Source organism: Lontra canadensis, unplaced genomic scaffold (genome assembly GCF_010015895.1).
Source record: "Lontra canadensis isolate GAN:19392208 unplaced genomic scaffold, GSC_riverotter_1.0 scaffold275, whole genome shotgun sequence".
In the NCBI taxonomy this organism is placed as follows: Eukaryota; Metazoa; Chordata; class Mammalia; order Carnivora; family Mustelidae; genus Lontra; species Lontra canadensis.
The window spans coordinates 211,519-229,874 of record NW_022631269.1 but is presented as its reverse complement, the minus strand read 5'-3'; the positions used below and the strand labels follow the sequence as shown (position 1 = coordinate 229,874).

Here is an 18,356-nt window from a genome sequence, read left to right as displayed (position 1 = left end):
AGGGCTGGGATTCTCTCTCTCCCTCTCCCCCAGCCCCTCCCCACCTCTAAAATAAATAACCAAACCAGACACAAATTAGTCTCTAAAATACCTACTGGTTTTGTTGTTTTCCAACACATGGTTGCACAGATACAGACACATATACACCAAATCACGGAAAGGAAAAGGAACTGCACGGAAATTGAGACAGCAAGGTGTGAGGCTTACAGGAATGGCAGGTCGCGCCCGTGTATCCAGTGTGTGCACAGTCACAGCTGAAGGTGTCCCAGGACTGGGAGCATTCGCCCCCATGTTCACAGTAGCTGGGCAAACACCTGCAAGAAAACAGATACACCTGCTATTCCCCACGTTCTGTCAGGAGAAAATGTGTGTCTTAGCGCTAACCTGCTACAGTGAAACATGGTACCGACAGGGTCTACATCAAACTCAGAAAGTTTTGCCCCATCAAAATCAAAAAGGCAACATTTCGAATGAGAGAGGATATTTGCAAATGATATATCTGATGAGAGCTTAATAACCAAAATATATAGAGTGGATATAACACAACATCAGAAAAAGAAATAACAAATTAAAAAATGAGCACTGAATCTAGACAGATGTTTTCCCAAGAGGCCATCCAGATGGCCAACAGACACATGAAAAGATGCTCATGACTCATCATCAGGGAAAGGCAGATCAGAACCATGATGAGAATTCATCTCACTCTGCTCAGAATGGTTAGTATCAAAAAGACAGGAAATAGCAAGTGTTAGAGAGAATGTGGTGAAAAGGGAAGCTTTGTGCACTGTTGGTGGGAATGTAAACTGGTGCATCAACTACGAATACAGTATGGAAGTTCCCCAAAAAAGTAAGAATAGAAATGACATATGACCCAGTAATTCCACTTCTGGGTATTTATCCAAGAAAAACAAAAACATGAATTCAAAAGGATACGCACCCTTTGTTCATGGCAAGCATTATTTACAACAGTCAAGACAGGGAAGCAACCGGAGTAGTCATAACAGATGGGTGGACAAGGAGGTGTGGTCTATAAACACACAACAGTAGGCTGTTAGGCCATAGAAGACACGAAATCTTGCTATTTGATGGACCATGGATGGACCTAGAAGGTGTTATGCTCAGTGAAATAAGTCAGATGGAGAAAGACAAATACCATATGATTTCATTTGAATGTTGAATCTGAAAAAAACAAATGAGCAAACAAAAGACAACAGAAAAGAGAAACAGATTCATAGATATGAGAACAAACTAGTGGTTGCCAGGTGACGGGGGAGGGGAGAAGGGCAAAACGCGAATGGGATTGAGAGGTACAGACTCTGGTTATAAAATAAATGCCAGGGATGAAAAATACAGCAGAGGGAATATAGTCAATAATATCGTAATAAGTTTGTGTGCTGACACATGGCAATGACACCATTCAGGGTGAGTGTTTCATAATGTATGTAACGGCTGACTCACTCTATTGTCCACCTAAAACTAATACAATATGTCAACTGCTTTTCAATTACAGATTAAAAGAACTTCAAGTTAACTCAACTTTGATCATAGACCTAATTGTAAAATACCAAACTGTTAAACTCCCAGAAGAGAACGCAGGAGAAAAATCTAGCTGACCTTGGGCATGGCAATGACTTTTCAGATATGGTCTATGAAAGAAAAAATCGATAATTCAGGCTTCATTAAAATTTAAGGGAATGAGAATAGAGGCCACAGACTTGAAGACTGTCTTTGCAAAATCCATATTTGACACAGGATGGATATCCAAAATATAGATAAAACTTTTTAAAAATCTAACAATAAGGGCAATGAACAACCAATTAAAAACTGGGTCCAAAGAGTCAAAAGATCTGAACAGATGCCTTACAAAAGATGACCAGACAGAAAATACACGTGTGTAATCAAGAACAGATGCCTTACAAAAGATGGCCTGATGGAAAATACACGTATGTAATCATGCTTGACATCATTAGTCATTAGGAAAGCTCAAATCAAAACCACAACGAGATGCCACTTCTCACCCACTGGAATGGTTCTCATCAAAAAGACATCATAACAGGGACAGGGAGGGACGGGGAGGATTTGGACCATTCTACGTCACTGCTGAGAATATAAAATGGTACTTTGGAAAGCAATCTGGAAGTTAAGCACAAACTCACCCCTGACCCAGCAATTCCGCTCCTAGGTATCTGCCCAAGAGAACCAAAAACACAGGTGTGCACAAAACCCTGTACATTCATGTTTATATCAGCATTATTCATAAGAGTCAAAAAGTAGAAACCTACATGGCCATCAAATGAGGAATGGGTAAAACAAGTTTGTTAATATCCTCACAAAGGAATGTTATGCATTACAACTTTGTCAATGATGTCGAAATGAAGACCGACATCAATTTAAAGGCAAATAACTTGGGTCCTGACAAGCCACATGGCCTCTCTTGTTATACAGGTAAAGCTCTTGATATAGTCCTTCAAAAGCCTCATACATTGCAGGAACTTAAGTACTTGTTATCCTCTGGAGCTCAATCCCTATTTCTCTCAAGGAGTCAAAGGAATGGGTACCTTTGGGTTCCTTCTACTCTATGTGCAGTTAGCACTCCTTTGCTATTTGGGAGGAAGTGCTGGAAATGAGCCCAATGTCTTTCAAAGGACACACATAAACTCTCTCCTGCTAGGTCTTCTGGCATTTGAGTGGGGACACCTGATTCCATGCCAAGAACTAGAAGGTGAGCTTCTTGGGAAAATGGAAAACCCCCCCTTGTGATTGGTGGAAACCACAAGTCCAGCATGCTGGTGATGCTTACACACAGATGAAGTGAGCTTAGCCTGCACCAGTTTCTTTGGGAAGGGAGGTTATGAATCCTACATATCATGCATGGACCAGGTCCCTTCTGTATTTAGGGAAGATGTTGGCCACAGTTGGTGCAGAGGAGGGCAATCAGGATTGAGATAGTGCTTAACGCCTTGACCTCTAAACAACTGCTAAGAGAACAGACGTTAGCCTAGAGGAGAGCCAATGAAGGGAATTCACTGAGTACTTGTTGGAGTATGGGGATAAAGTGTGCCTAAACCTAAAGCAGGAAATATGAAGATTCGTGGTAGAAATCTGGATGGAAAAGAGGACACTGATGAAGCATTTGGTGAATGGGCAAGGGTCTCATTCCTGAAAGATGGAACAGAAGCAGGAGCAGGATTCTCTTCTCTATGGTGAGAAAGAGATCCCTGCTTTGAGGTGGAAACTTCCATAGATGTCATGCTTGAGATTCTTCTCAACTTTAGGATTTTATACTTCTATGATTTCCAAAATATCTTTAGATTTAAGCCTCTTGACTCTGTGCCTCCAAACATCATGCTTCTTCAGTGTTCCACTGAGTGCTGATGCCACCCCTTATCCAGCTGTCCAAGCCAGATCCCGAGGGTCATCATGACCTGTCCCTCTCCATCCCCCCATAGCACACACTCATCAGCTTGCACTTCTGTTCACCAAACACTGTATACATCATCTACATTTTTCTCTTCCCTACCTCAGGCTATCATTCCTTCTCCCATGGGTAAGCAGCCCCTTACCTGACTTCCAGGCCACATACCCTCTCTCTGTGGCCCACACCCAAACCATCTTCCCTCATTGGCAGTATTGCTTAGCTGTGCAAGTGGCTTCCTAGCACAGAGCCCTCAGTGAATTCCTGGGGAACCTTAGATCAGTGTCCAGATTTTGATCTGGCCACCAGGCCTCTGTGGTGTAGCCCCTTCCCAGCCAGGAAACCCCATCTCTCGCCATCCCTGCTGCTCGTCCTCAGACACCCAATTTCTACAGCAGCCGTGTTCAAACAGGCAGACTCGTGGCGGAACTTTGGCTTGGGCTCATGGCTGTACCATCGCTGGATGTTCAGTCTCTCTCACTCAACTGACATACCCACCTCCCACCCCAGGGTAGGTGTCTCTCCCTCCTCTCTGATAGCCCTGCCTTGTACCAGCACAAATTAGGCACCCGTCCCGCATGTCTCCACAACCCCCCCACAGTTCCACTTCAGTCTACTGATCTCTAAAAAACAACACATAGAGCACGTGATGTTGCATTTAGCATCTAGAAGATGAACGCTGGCCAAAGTCCACAGAGTGGGCAAAGCGGCCCCATCAGTACAGTCCGTGCCTAGAGATGTTCAAGGTGGCATTCCTGTGATCCTAAAAGAAATATGGAAAGGACTGTGTAACCTGAGTTATAGGACATGAAATCCTAATGTCCAAAACACGACTGCTGTAAGACATGATCCCTCATCACGATAACCTTGTTCCCAAAGCCTTGTTTCCAAGAATCCACAGCTTTCCCCATGTCATGGGAGCCTGAGGGGCACAGAGCACCATATGCATGAGTCCTTGTGCAGCTCAGGAAGGTCTCCTGTATCCCCAGCCTGTTTCAAACATCTTTTCATAACCTGCTGTGCCGTTGGGCCAGGAATGCTGTTATGCATCATGAATTATTAACTCCTTTGCCCGACAGGTAAGAGTTACAAAATCACCTGCATTTCAATCATAAATCTCAGCTTCACCTGAGCACAGCATGACTGGCTCTGGACAAGCAAGGTGCAGGCTGACGGGTGGCCGGGGTCGGCACGGAGCAAGTGCCAACAAGAGCCTGGCATGGATGGTTGCTCGGTCGTATTTCCATGTGAATCTCTCTCATGGTGCATTGAACACGGAGGTGGAGGTGTGGCCGGAAGCACCAAGGAAGAGTGAACGTTTCTAACAGTGCAGAGTAAGGACATGTTTTCTGATGTTAAACCACAAAAACCATAAAAAATTACAATTATTGGCTACATCAGCCAAAGTGCCAATGGCTCTTTTCAGGCCCATGTACAGGGTTGCCATGAACCTCAGTTTCTGCTTTGAGCAGGGAAGGTAACTTAATATCCCAGATCCCAGAGGTCCCCATCCATTGCTAGTATGTACGTCTAACAACCATTTTTAGGTGTGATATGGGAAATCTTTCTATTTTGGTGATACACATACACACACACACACACACACGCATACATCATGCATACTTTGTTGTTGGTTTTTGGTTTTTGGGTTTTGTGTGTGTTTTTGGCTAAAGACCTTTCTGCACAAAGGCTCAACATGCATTTCTTATGTAAGAGAAACACTGTGATTGCATCATGTTTTGTGTGGGAATTCCCAGGGCACTGAAGTAACTTCCTGTGAGCTTCACAAGCTCCACGACTGAACAACAACCTGACCCCTGACCCCTGACCCAGCTGAGCCACTGACAGCCATTCCCATCGGCGAGGGCTGTACCCTACCTCCAAGAGAGTGTTTCTGAACCCCCTCCCAATACTAAGATTCAGGATTCCAGAGCTGGCGGAAGCTATAACTTACAGAGAAGCCAGTTCCTATGCCAGCATACATTTCATAATCTGAGAATTAGGATTCAGAGTTTTTGCCTAATTCTTTGACTCTCCCCTTACCCCTACAAATGAACAGAATGTAAATGATACCCATGAACATCTGCATTAAGGAAAGCAAGTTCTTGTGAGTTAATATTTCACGTTACTAGAACTTATGGTTTTCTAACACACTGCCAAATTGCAACACAACGTGTACTTTATTGGACATGACACGGGATTCCAACTAGTGCCGTTAAACTGGGAACAGATTTACTGCACAAAGCACTTGGCACAGCGTGAACTTGGAAGAGGTTGGCCACACACAGATGTGGGAGGGCGTCTGGAGTGTGCTCACTTATTCGACAGGAACGTAAGGCAGTCCCGCTTCAGGAAGGGCAGACATACCAGGCACAGAAAAAATTTAGTGTCATCAAGCTAAGCCATCCCTTTTATCTAGAAAACCTGAAAGCTCAAGAGCACGACAAACAAGACAGTTTGAATAAAGTTGCAAGAATTCACGATTTTAACGTCCTATGGTTTCAGGGGTTTTCTTTCTTTTTCTTTTTTTTAATTGAGGTATAATTGACTTAAAACATTATGTTAGTTTCAGGTGTGCAATAGAATGAGTCAGTATTTGTGTATCTTGTGACGTGATCACCACAATAAGCCTCACTAACATCCAGCACCACACACAGTGACGAAAGTTCTTTCTTGAGATGAGGACTTTCAAGAACCTCAGCGACTTTCAAATATGCACGACAGCCACTACAGTCATCGTGCTGCTCATTACGTCTCCACACTTACTTATTCTAGAGCGGGAAGTTTGTGTCTTGTCCCCTTGCACTCGTCCCCCACTATGTCCTCACTGACCGGTACCGTGCTCCGTGTGTGGTAACTGGGTTCCCTCCTTTCCCCCTTGTGTTTGTGTGACTAGGAATCCCCAAGGCTGAGACCCTTCTAGGGGAAGAGTTACTTTTCATTTTCCACATAGAGAAAGGAGCGTGGGGTGAATCCTACTGACCACATGTGGCTTTCAACCTCCTGGTCCTCAACGATTCATCATCTTTCTAGAATATTCTAATCTGCTTTGTGCCGTGAAAGAATTTTTAGGAGTATTTTTACTCATCAGTATTTACACTCATCAACAATTATGGCACCACGAACAGGATTCTGTAAAAACTAAGTGGCTTGAGGACACACGCAAGGAAAACTCACGATACTACATCTTCTAAGAAGACACCATCTGAAAGGAGCAATTGTTTGAAATTAAACAGGGTCATTTTCTAGTTTTTAATTAATTATAGTTTTCCATATGGGTTGGCTATCAGGAAGGAGAAGGGGCTAGAAGGAGGTGCTCCCTCTCAGTGGCCCATTTGCTCTTAACCCACTACCCAAAAATTGAAATCAGGAATACTGAAATGACCTGGGATGGCTTTACCTGTCGGTGAGGCCACAGGTGTCTATCTGGAGGTCACGGAAAGTCCCCAGCGACCCCCGCTGTACTGTGATGGGGTCCACCGCCTGGTCGCCAATGGAGATGAGCCTCAGGCAGCCCTGAAACCCGGTCAGGGGACCTCCGCATCCAGGGCCAGAGCTGCTGTTGGGACAGCCTGAATGAACACGAAGACGCACAAAGGAGAAAGTCAACAGTCGTGACCAAAACAGCCGTCAGTATTCTGTACGTGCAAGTTTGCTGCCTCCTGCTTACAGACGTCTGAAGATTACGCTTCCTCGTGGACGGGGCAGTGGACGGCTGAGAACAGACACTACTGGTTTTGGTAAAGCACAGAAATAACAATTCAAGCCAGGCTGGTGGACAGATGAGCCGAAGGTAGACTCTACCAGTGGAGTCAAGGCCCATTTCCTCTAAGCTGAGTTTGATTTCTCTTTTGAAACCGTCCAAAGAAATCGGTCCTTTCAGCATGATATTAAACTATCTAGTAAAGACCATGGCATAACAGAATCAGAAAGAAAAAATCACAGGCCTACTAGGACCTATGAAATTTAAAATGCTTGAGAAATAATTATGTATGTGAGATTCCTACTCTGGGCTTGCGTGTGTGTGTGTGCAAGCACAACACAGTTAAAACAAGGTTTGACCGTACACGGCCAGAGACATCTAACGACAATGTAAATGACTTACGTTTCCAACTGCTTCTGAATGAGGCATTTTAGTCAAATGCCTTTTCACACACACACACACCCAGAGTTAACAAGTATCTCAACGATACGGCCCTGAGGATAACGGGGGAAAGTTAGCATCCTGGAGCACCCCATGCAAGAAGAAACAGGCTTTGACTGTTTTCAATAATAGTAAGTTTTTACAAGTTCTGCTGCATTCACGAATTGGCTTGCTGTAAATTATTGTTAAATTAATGAAGGAAAGAGGCCATCAGACCACGGTGACTCACCAAAAGCCTTAGTGGCCCGGGACAGCAAACCAGAGTCGGAGACAATAAATGAGCTTGATTTCTGTGTGGCTTCATGTGGCTCGTCAAGGCTCTGAAACCGTAACCTACAGACTGTGGCCCCAGACAGCCACCCCCGATTTCAGCCGGAGCCAATCAGTAATTCCTCTCCCTGCTGCCGCCCCTCCTCTCCGGGAGCCCTTCCCCCGCTCCTGCCCACGGAGCACTCCTGACCACTTCTACTTTGGTGTTTTGTGATTCGGATCAGTTTTTTGCTCCAAAACACCCTCAAAAATTTGAATCCACCTCAGGTTATCTTCTACCGTTGCAAACCACAATGCCTAAGTGGTGTTTTATTGTATCCCCCTGGTTTCCCACGAAGACAAGGCTCTTATACCCATGATGGGCCAGGACACAGCTTTGAAATCAAAGTCAAAGCCAATCAGGATTCAGAGCTGCCTCCTTCCCCTCGTGGGGTCAGCAGGCTGGCACGTGCTCTCCCACCCTCTGCAGAGCTGCCCTCAAAGCAATCACAGGTCTTCGATGTGAGCACCGCCAGATTCCCAGGGGACAGGAAAAGAGAAACAGACTCACCGCAAATGCTTTGGTGAAAGGCCATCACGTGGAGAAAACTACAGACACAGCTTCGTCTCCATTTCACACACACCTCTCATTTTGGGGACTGAGGTTCTCCCCAGGAACTGCCCTGGCTTCAGGGAGCAGAGTCTCATGGGTGGTACCCTCCCCAGGGACAGCCAGTGCCCACGGATGCAATGGATGGGTCAGTGACCCGCAGCCTCAACTGGGACGTCCCCTCAGGCGATGCTTCTTCAGAGCTGCCTTGAGGTCTCTACGCGACGGCATCGCGCCTCGCCTTGTCTCTGCTCATCCCAGCTGCTCTCTGCCCCCAGCAGGGTCGTTCCTAAGAACTGACCTCACTAAACCACCGTACACACGAGTCTCCCAAGCAGAGAGCCAGCTTCCTGGGGAACCTACCTGTAGCCACGTGGGATAAAATCTCAAAGCATTCACTTAATTGAGTATTTTACTTTCAGATGCAAACACAGTAGAAGCACAACATTTTTTAATAATTTAATATTCTTTTAATTCCAAGAAATTGTGAAACAAATTTTATGCTTCCTGAGAAACTCACCTATTTAATTCATTCTGTGTCTCATTGACATCATTTCCAGGAGAATGTTTTCTTTTAATTTGTTAGATACAGAGTCATAACTACTCATCTTTCTAAAAAAATCATTAAAAAATTATTTTCCAGGCATTTAAATATTAAGGAAGTTTTTGGTAATATTTACAGGTGGGATTTGAGGTTGCTTTAGAAGTCTCATATTTTAAATGAAATGGAATCAGTAATTTTTTTTTTTAGAAAGATTTGTTTATGTGAGAAAAAGAGAGAGAGAGAGAGACAGTGACAGCATGAGGGGAGGAGGGACAGAGGGAGGGAGACTCAAGCCGGGAGCCCAACGTGGGGCCGGATCTCACGACCTTGAGATCATGCCCTGAGCTGACATCAGGCGTCAGACATTGAACTATGCTGCCCAGGTGCCCCTGGAATCAGTAATTTCATAAAGATTTTACTCATTATACCTATATGTTTTTCATTCTCCTCTCTCTGAACTTTTGTCATGAGGGTCACTGGTGCACCTTCAAAGGGCAGGGACTGAAGATAGAGCCTCCTCTCATTCCCGCCCAATGGCCACAAGGTTGTGCCTAAGAATTTCCACAAGACGCACATAGTCCATCTCTCCTCTTCTTTCAGTGGCTGAGGCTTTGCATTCCTGACAAATATACCCCAAAACCAGCGAAGGCCTGCGTCCAGTTAAACCCACTGTTGGGCACAATGAAGCCCCATAAATTTCCCTCATGGAGACGTTGACACTTCAAATGTGGTGTTACATCACAAAGAACAGACAAACTGTCCAGTTTCCCTTTCCTTTTTCCTTGTTTTATGTGAAAATATGCACATTTATGTTTGTAAAAGAATTTCTGGAAGGTTGGATATATTTGGAAGACACCTGAAGTATCTTTGTGTCTTTATAGGCAACTTCCACCGACAGTGCTTAGGGACTGAGAATTTAGGATACAGGATCAGAAACGTTCAGCCAATAAATCTTTCCCCTTTCTCCAGATCACAAACTTCAGATGCATCTAAAATACAATGCAGTATCTGGGGCGCCTGGTGTCTCAGTCAGTTGGGCGTCCAACTCTTGATTTCCACTCAGGTGGAAATCTGATTTGGCTGATCTCAGAGTCTGATCTCAGAGTTGTGGGATCAAGCCCCATGTCGGGCTCTGCACTGAATAAGATTCTCTCTCACCCCCTGTCCCTCCCCACCCATCCCCGCTCACACTCTCTTTCTCTCTAAAAAAAAAAAAAAGAAAAGAAAAAGAAAAAAATGAAAAAATAAATACAGTGCAGTAACTCAGTGTTCCTATAAAGACTCAACTGAATCACAAAGAAAATTTTCTCAAAGTGGAATATTAAGAAGGAAAGGTCAAACTGCAAAGTCCTTCCTTGCTCCAGTTACGAGAGAGAGGTCAAGCAGCAAGGGGTACCATGGCCCAAGACAAGCCCAGACCACCAGCTGTCTGTTCATCCACACAGATTGCCCGAAGTCCCAATGGTAAGATGGCAGAGGGTCCTTCCTCCATGACCTGATTCAGGATGGACAGTGAAAGTGGACGGGGATCGTTATTGCTAAGTCAGTGGAACATATCCGTCACCATGGAAGGAGTCAGAAATTTAAGTACCTCTGAGGATGACAGAGAAATTGTCACTGCATGTCACAACCCCAGAATGGGTCATGAGGTGAGACCTCGTTACAGCCATCATTGTTCCCTGGTCTGCTAACGCCTCACACACACAAGGACCCTCGCGAGATTTGGAGCGTTATTTGATGTTTCCCAGCTCTGCAGGGCATGTGTGCTGGTGGACAGCACCACGGTCCCACAGAAGGAATCCAGGGGTCAGCAGCTTCCCACTACCCTCCCCGGCAGGCACTGAACTCTGTGTATGGTAGGGTAGAGCAAAACTGTTGTCAGAACAATTCACAAACAAAGCTCACACTGAGGAGAAATAGAAAAGGGAAAAGGGGAACCTGCACCACATGTAAAAAGGCTACAAATCTGCGAGAGGAACTTTGTCATGGAAAGAAAGCCACAGAGCTCTGCTTTATGCCTGCTGTCCTGCCATAATTATCGAGATCATCCCCTCCATTCACTAAAGCATCCTGGTTTGGATAATAAATTATATAGCCACCCTAACTATAATAGGAAGATGCCCTAATCTGCCCTTATGGGAAAGCACGGCAAAAAAGAGTCACTGACCACGTGGTGAGCAGGGACTTGCCACTCAACCTCCATCAGGAGAGCGGGCTAAGGAGGGTCTCGGAACATGGGGCACTGGCTGCCATGAATACCGCATCTGCTACGGAGCATGGACTGGATAAAGTGGATTTCCCTGGTAACACAATGCATATTCCGGTCCTGATGGACATCCATTAAGAAGATAATTAAAGAGACACTGGCATACACCATTCTTGGGATTGGATAAAACATCTCTGGCATTGACATCTTTGGGTCTCAAAGTTCCTACTCAATTGGAAGCTGACCTGCCCCCCCTTTCCCCAGAACAGAGCTGGGGAGTCCAACGGACCATACAGACGAGGGGCTCTGAACATGGGATTCTTCCCCTGTGCATACAGCTTTGAGCACAGCTCATCGACTGAGAATCGGGCTTCATGTTCACTGGTCCTAGACCTGCCTCTCCTGCTTTTCCTTCACAACAAATAATGCTCATCTTCTCATTTAACATCAGTAAACTGGGGTGTTTTGGTTTTGAGTGTTTGCTCCAGCTTGGTGATGGCATTAGCTGGGTTGTTTGGAAAGTGTATATTCCTTCTCCAGGAAAAAAGATGCTGTTACGTTGGTATAAAGAGGAGAGTTGAATACGTTGGTTTGAATCAGCGCCTGAAATTGCTCTGTAGGAATCAAGTGGGTGTTGACAGCGGAGTACACACAGGTCATTCTGAATTTACACATTAGTTACAGATAACGTGCTGTGATTGCAAGATCTTACACTATTTTTGCCAATCAGTGCCAAATTTTAATCACAACCAAAAAATAGCAAACTGGTAATGAAGAAAAGTCATTATACTCTCTCATGGGATGTTTGAACTTTGTAATTCCGCTTATGTTAGAGACATGATTTGTTATTAGAAACTATACTAACGAGACAGCTTTTCTGTACATCAACACAATTTTATGAAAACACGTAAGAAAAGCCTATTGTGCTTTTTTCCAAGACATTGCCTCCAAGTCTCTAGGGTCCTTTCATAGACCAAGGACTGGAAACAACCAAAGGTTGTTTCATTGAATTGACTATGCATATTAGGAAAGCTTGATAGTTGCACATAAGGAAAATGTTAAAATCACTGGCAAGAGGATTCTTGGCAGTCATAGGATATTTATCACAACTTTTATAATAGCAAAAAGTGGGCACCATCCAGTTGTTGGTCCACAGTAAAACGGGACGGCGGAGTTAATAAGTGAAACATGGTGTCGTACACATCAAAACCACAGGGCAGTAAAAATTAATTAACTTTACCTATAAATACTCCAAGACTAATCTAGAACAACAGTGACAGCAATAACAATAAAAAGAACCCAGAAGAAGGCACACGGTAGTGCCCTATGCGTAAACTGAAAAGCAAGGGGACACAGAACACAGAACACTACTGTGTGAAGTCACCTACATGGATATAGCTTCTAAAGAAAAGCAATACATTAGAAATTACAAACTTTCAGTTGTAAAATAAATAAGTCATAGCGATGCAATGTACAGCATGGTGATTACAGCTAATAATACCTTATTGTCTATTTAAAAGTTGCTAAGAAAGTAGACCTTAAAATTTTCATGACAAGAAAAAATTATAACTATATATGGTTGTGGATATTAACTAGTTATTGTGGGATTATTTTGTAATATATACAAACACTGAGTCATATGCTCACATCTGAAACTAACACGGTGCTACACGTTGATTAAAACATAAAAAGGTGATACAAAGATTAGTAAAAGGGGGGGCAGGGTAATCCTTAACTGGGGGAGTGAGAATTTAGAGGAGAGGGAAACATTAAAAGCATTGTAGTGTTTAATTGTGTACATTAGGGGGTTAGCCCACAAACGCTCCTTTCAAAAAACATGAGTAGTGTTTTAAAACGCATACATGAATTACATAGTGACTTCATATCACATCAATGTGTAGGTATTTATGGAAAGTACCTGTTTTCATGCAGCTGTGAGTTGCACATTTGAAACATGCCCGAAGCTCAAATATGAGAGAAAACTCTGTGGTTTTAGAAAGTTGTTTTTTTTTTTAACTTTTTAATACAAAATAACAAGCATTCCATTTTGTACCATTAAACAATACAGCAAAGATTTTTCTTCCTATCCCTTTTAGTGCTTCAAAATCTTTTATGTTTTAAGTTACAGCTCCTGGATCAATTCTTTATTTAGTTTTGAAGGAATCAGTTCCTCTGCAGAGCTCTAAAATCCATCATAGGCATAAAGGTTTAAAAACCTGTCTGGGTCAGAGGTGCATCATATTTGGCAGGGGGGGAAAGCGACCAATCCAATGTTCTAACGCTCCTGGTGCCGCTCCACGCTCACAGTGGAGGCTTGCTTTAGGGGGCTTGAAAGATTAAACGCCCTGTGTGGGCTTACTGTCAACTCTTCGGGAGGATTTTATACTTTCTTGTTGGGCTATCAAGTTATCTCCGCCATGACCTCAAACTTATTTTGGAAAGAAACAACCATAAAATGTGAAACGGGAGTAAGAGCAAGGACGGCTTCCAGCCACGATTAGAAGGAAGTCTCACAACTGACAGGCCTAAGCTTCTGGTGGCCCAGACTCTTCACACGGATGCCTCAGAACGGACATTTGTTACCCTCAGGAGCTCCCCCTCCCTGGCTGCACGGATCCTGGACACACTCGGTCAAAGATCTACCAAACAGGCAAACCTGCCGTCTCCCACAGTCGGGGTGATGGTCTGGTGTTGTCTTGGTAAAGTTCACCACGAGGTAGTGAGTGAGTGTCAGTAGCCATTAAGTTCCTCTCTTGCTCTGGTGTAGGTAACAGTGTCCTTGTGCCTACACAGTGGGCAACAGGACCCTTCCTGAACGTTTAGGGCAACAGAGCAGCTGGGGATCTTGGGAAAATGCAGATTCTGGTTCAGGAAGTCAGGGGAGTTACGTCTGCACCTGTGACAGGCTTGAAAATGGTGCTGCCATGGGTGGCTCCCGGGCCACACTGGAGGACCTGGGCCCCTCGGGGAGGAGAGCGGCTGACAAAAAGAAGACCGCCCACGTGCAACAAGGAAACTGTTGCATAAAAACACCTGAAGGAAAGGTTCTAAGGGTTATCTGGCCTTCAGAAAACACCCTACTGCGAAGCACAAAAGGTTAGAGACAGAGAGTGAGGACCCTCAGAGTGGCCTGCACAGAGTCACCTGGAGAGCCCACTCCCCGGGCGTCAGAGCCAGAGAAAGCAGATCTCTAGGGACGGAGACAGGCCCTAGCATTCTGGAAGCTTTCCAGGTGACTGCAGTGAAAACAAGTGCTAAATTCAAAACCAATATTAGCAAATGCACATTGAAACAAGGCCCCAGAGACTTGCATTTTAGGCCATAATTTACCGCCTTTGTCGGGGGTGCCTGGGTGGCACAGTAGGTTAAGCACCTACTGGTTTCGGCTCAGGTCATGATCTCTGGGTCATGAGATAGAGCCCATGTCAGGCTCCGCACTCAATGGGGAATCTGCTTGGGATCCTCTCTCCCTCTCCCTCTGTCACTCCCACTCATGCTATCTCTCTCAAATAAGTAAATAAATCCTTAAGAAAAATTTATTGTCTTTGCTTGACATTGTCATTGACAAAACTGAAAGAGAAAGCTCACTCTTCAGTATTAACCTTCATTTAAAATTGCTGGTTGTCTCAGAAGGCAGGAGCTGGAAAGACAAAGATGGTTTGATTGTCAACACCACCAGTTGCTTTCACTTACCGCCCAAATAATAGGTGTCCCCTGCATCAATCTGCCCATGCAAGGAATGAGCCACAGAGACTGCCTCACCATCCACCATCACACTCAGGTGATTTCCTTTCAACAAGAGGGACACTGAATGCCACCGCCCATCACTTAATCCAGCACCTGGAAGTAAACAAAATCGGGTCAGAGATTGCTAAAAACCCTATAGATGCAGCTACACAGAGCCATGCTTGAAAACAATACAATCATGATCTTAGACACCCTACCAAACTTCACCATGAACTCACCTGAAACCCCCAGGTTATTTAGCTGGTTGGGCAATGGAGACCCACCACAGAGGACAACTGGGCCTCTCAGAGAGAAAGGGAGAGGCTTGGGACAGATGTGGGCTTGGGGGTTTCTTAACAGGCAATGAGATCACGTGGTATCCTGTTTCTCTAGGAGGAAGGGGTTACCTGTGGACTGAGGCTCATTGAGTAAATGTGTGGTTTCAGAGGGTCCTTGCCTCTGACCTCCCACAGTCATAGATTGGCCAGTCGTGTTCTAACACAAATTATATTCTAGCAAAAATTACTGTGGTCAGTTAAGAGTATTAAGACATATGTGCACACAGCAATGACTGTGTTTCACTTTCTCATCACTCGGTTAAATCAGAAAAGTGTAGGAAGAAAAAAAGAGAAAAGAAAGAAAGCTGAATTGAAGGGGGGAGGAAGATTCAAGAGTGGACAGTCCAAACATTCTGCCTTGGACAGTGGAATCTTAGTTTCTCCCAGTGCTCGGACTTTAACAGCTTAACACAACAGGATCCTGAACAACCTTAACATGATCAAATATCCTAGTCCCCTGGCTCGGGGCACAGTTCTCCCTCTTCTAGTTTGTTAATATTTTGGATGTTGAGAAGGATAAGATTTTCCAAAATTGTTGTTATAAAAATAAAATCTTATCCCTACTTTCACGTATTATTACTATATATAATCTTGGTAGACTATTTAGAAAAATATATCGTATATATCAATATAACTCTTTAGAAAAAATGTATCAGCAACTTAAGTATTATTAAAACATGAAAATTCATAGAACAAAATGTAAAGTTCAGAAAGCATCACATTAAAGTGTGTGTGTGTGCATACTCAATCACTGTCTAAAATTGGACAAAAACCAGTAGGAAATATTTTTAAATATTAACATTAACTTTGGATGAGGGAATCGTTTGCCTTCATGCCCATTTTCCATTGGCCAAAGCGAGTCATTTGTCCAAAGGCAAGGGATTCCTCCCCTCCACAGGGAGGTCACGGCCACTGTCCCGGCCCCAGAGAAACCTGCTGCTCTGAAGGAGCACAGTGAATAATTGGAATCTTTAGAAATTGTCTTGCCCATCAGGGAGACAGGTCATAAACAAACACTTCAGCTCACTGAAAACAACAAAGTGAGACTCTTGATTTCTTTGAGGTCATGCCCAAGCTTGTGCATGAGCCTGCCTGACCCTAATTTGATCGTCTTGGGGAATTGTCCTGATAGATTAGGCTATACCTCTTGCAAATGAGAAAGGTGCTGACTGCTTAGAGCCCTCGAAGTTTGGAACTCAACCTGCAAGGGTCAGAAATTATTTTCTAGCTCATGGGGTATGGGGCCGTGTTTCCAGTGGAAAGTTAACTAGGCGTATTTAATTTGGTATCAGAGTTTGGCCCAAGAAACCCAATCAACCCCATAAATCCATGTCCCTCCAATGCTCTTTAATATGTCAACGATACTGCAATTAAAAATGAAAATACAGCTTTTTTGGTCTTGGCTTCATTGCTCATCAGTGACGTTGACATGGATTCAAGACCCTGTGCACAGGAAATATGTTTCTGGCCTGACCCAGAAGGTCATAGACCCTACTGTAAAAATCGTGATGCCTCCGCTCCTCTCAGACTGTGAAACAGGAGTGATGGTACTTCCCAGCACTCCCTTTCAGGGACTTTAGCTCTTTGCCATGTACACCCATCTCTCAGTTTCTGTGTCACATTTGTGAACCCAAAACTGTTGCAAAGACCCCAGATGGGTTAGGTTCATGAGCAATGATGAGAAAGCCGACAACAGAATATGGAAGATTGCAGTTAGATACTCAAGACCTACATTATGCACTGGTCCTGAAGGAAATCCTCCAGCCCTGGAGCTGAAGGAATCCACAAACAAGAACCTGGGAGTGTCCCTTCCACTCTTGTCATTCGGTATTTATTTTGAAGTTTACCTAACATTATCTGTCAGGACGGAACCACATCCACTTAAAATCTGATGTTAATGGGGCGCCTGGGTGCCTCAGTGAGTTAAGCCTCTGCCTTCGGCCCAGGTCATGATCTCAGGGTCCTGGGATCGAGCCCCGCATCGGGCTCTCTGCTCAGCAGGGAGCCTGCTTCCCCCTCTTTCTCTCTGCCTGCCTCTCTGCCTACTTGTGATCTCTCTCTGTCTGTCAAATAAATAAATAAAATCTTTAAAAAAATAAAATAAAATCTGATGTTAAAATTCCCTCCTGTCCCCCCCCTCCACCCACCTGTCTAGGACTTAGAGTTATTTCCTGGGAGAACTTGCAGAAGACACTCCAGAATATCTCCTTGAATGGGTAATAGATGCCATTTACCTCTATAATAAAAGACTGTTTTTAATAAAATTCAACATTCTCATTTAAAAGTGAAATGCCTGCTCTTATGATCATTCTGTTTCTCCCCATTATAATTCTCACTCTTTGTGTTTCTTTTGTGTGTCCTCTACCCTCCCCACTTCCGACGGAATGAACTGCCTGCCTCCCAGGCAGCACTACAGTCAAAGGACGGATGGAGAAGGGAGGGGCGGGGGTGTTTTGATTTGTGCTACTGGGAACACGATGCTCATTCTCTCACTCACCCCACAGCTCCACAAAGGCTTCAGTCTGGGGGGCCAGTGATGGTCTCGGGACTAGTTTTGGAATAATGAGAACTAAAGGTTTTGGAGTGACTGCTGACTAGCAGGCACTGGGCTCATGGTCTGTAGGCTCAACATCATTGCTTCTACCATCAGTCACACTAGTGTCACTCCAACAACGAGGACCCGAGGCTTGGGGAGAACACAGGTGGCACTTTCGAGCCCATCAGCCCTAGCAGCACAGAGGTGGTTCTGGAAGTGGGCCTGGGAGGCGAGTCCTCTCACAAAGCCCTCCCACCAGCTTGTCTCAAATCCATCCAGATTGCAGAGAACACTGCCCCGGGCAGTTGAGGCTCTTCCGGAAAGGGTGGACTGTGTCTTTTCCTACAGTGAGGGAACGCACGCTCCCCTGCCCCCCACTGAATTCTGTTCCCACCACGCTCCGCTGGCCCAGCTCCACAAGCACACGGACACTAGACTGTACACTCTGGACCTTTCTAGATCCCTTCACAAACACAGTGAGGTAACTAACTATTTGGAAAAAGAACCCAAAAGCTAGAAGCAGGGTGGACGGTGACTGGGTGTCCTTTCCTGGCATCCGGCGTGATTACGTCTCACTCAACCTTTAAA

At 44.7% G+C, this 18,356-nt stretch overlaps 1 protein-coding gene across 1 annotated transcript in view; it reads right to left on the bottom strand.

The window, feature by feature from the left end:
* The window catches only part of LOC116862611 (contactin-associated protein-like 3B), an 87,009-nt gene that overhangs the window by 4,511 nt on the left and 64,142 nt on the right, over positions 1-18,356 (bottom strand). The window contains exons 8-10 of the mRNA XM_032849969.1: positions 14,862-15,008; positions 6,816-6,987; positions 208-314 (exon numbers count right to left, since the gene is read on the bottom strand). Coding sequence (XP_032705860.1) covers positions 208-314; positions 6,816-6,987; positions 14,862-15,008 — 426 coding nt within the window. The remainder of the gene's footprint in view (positions 1-207; positions 315-6,815; positions 6,988-14,861; positions 15,009-18,356) is intronic.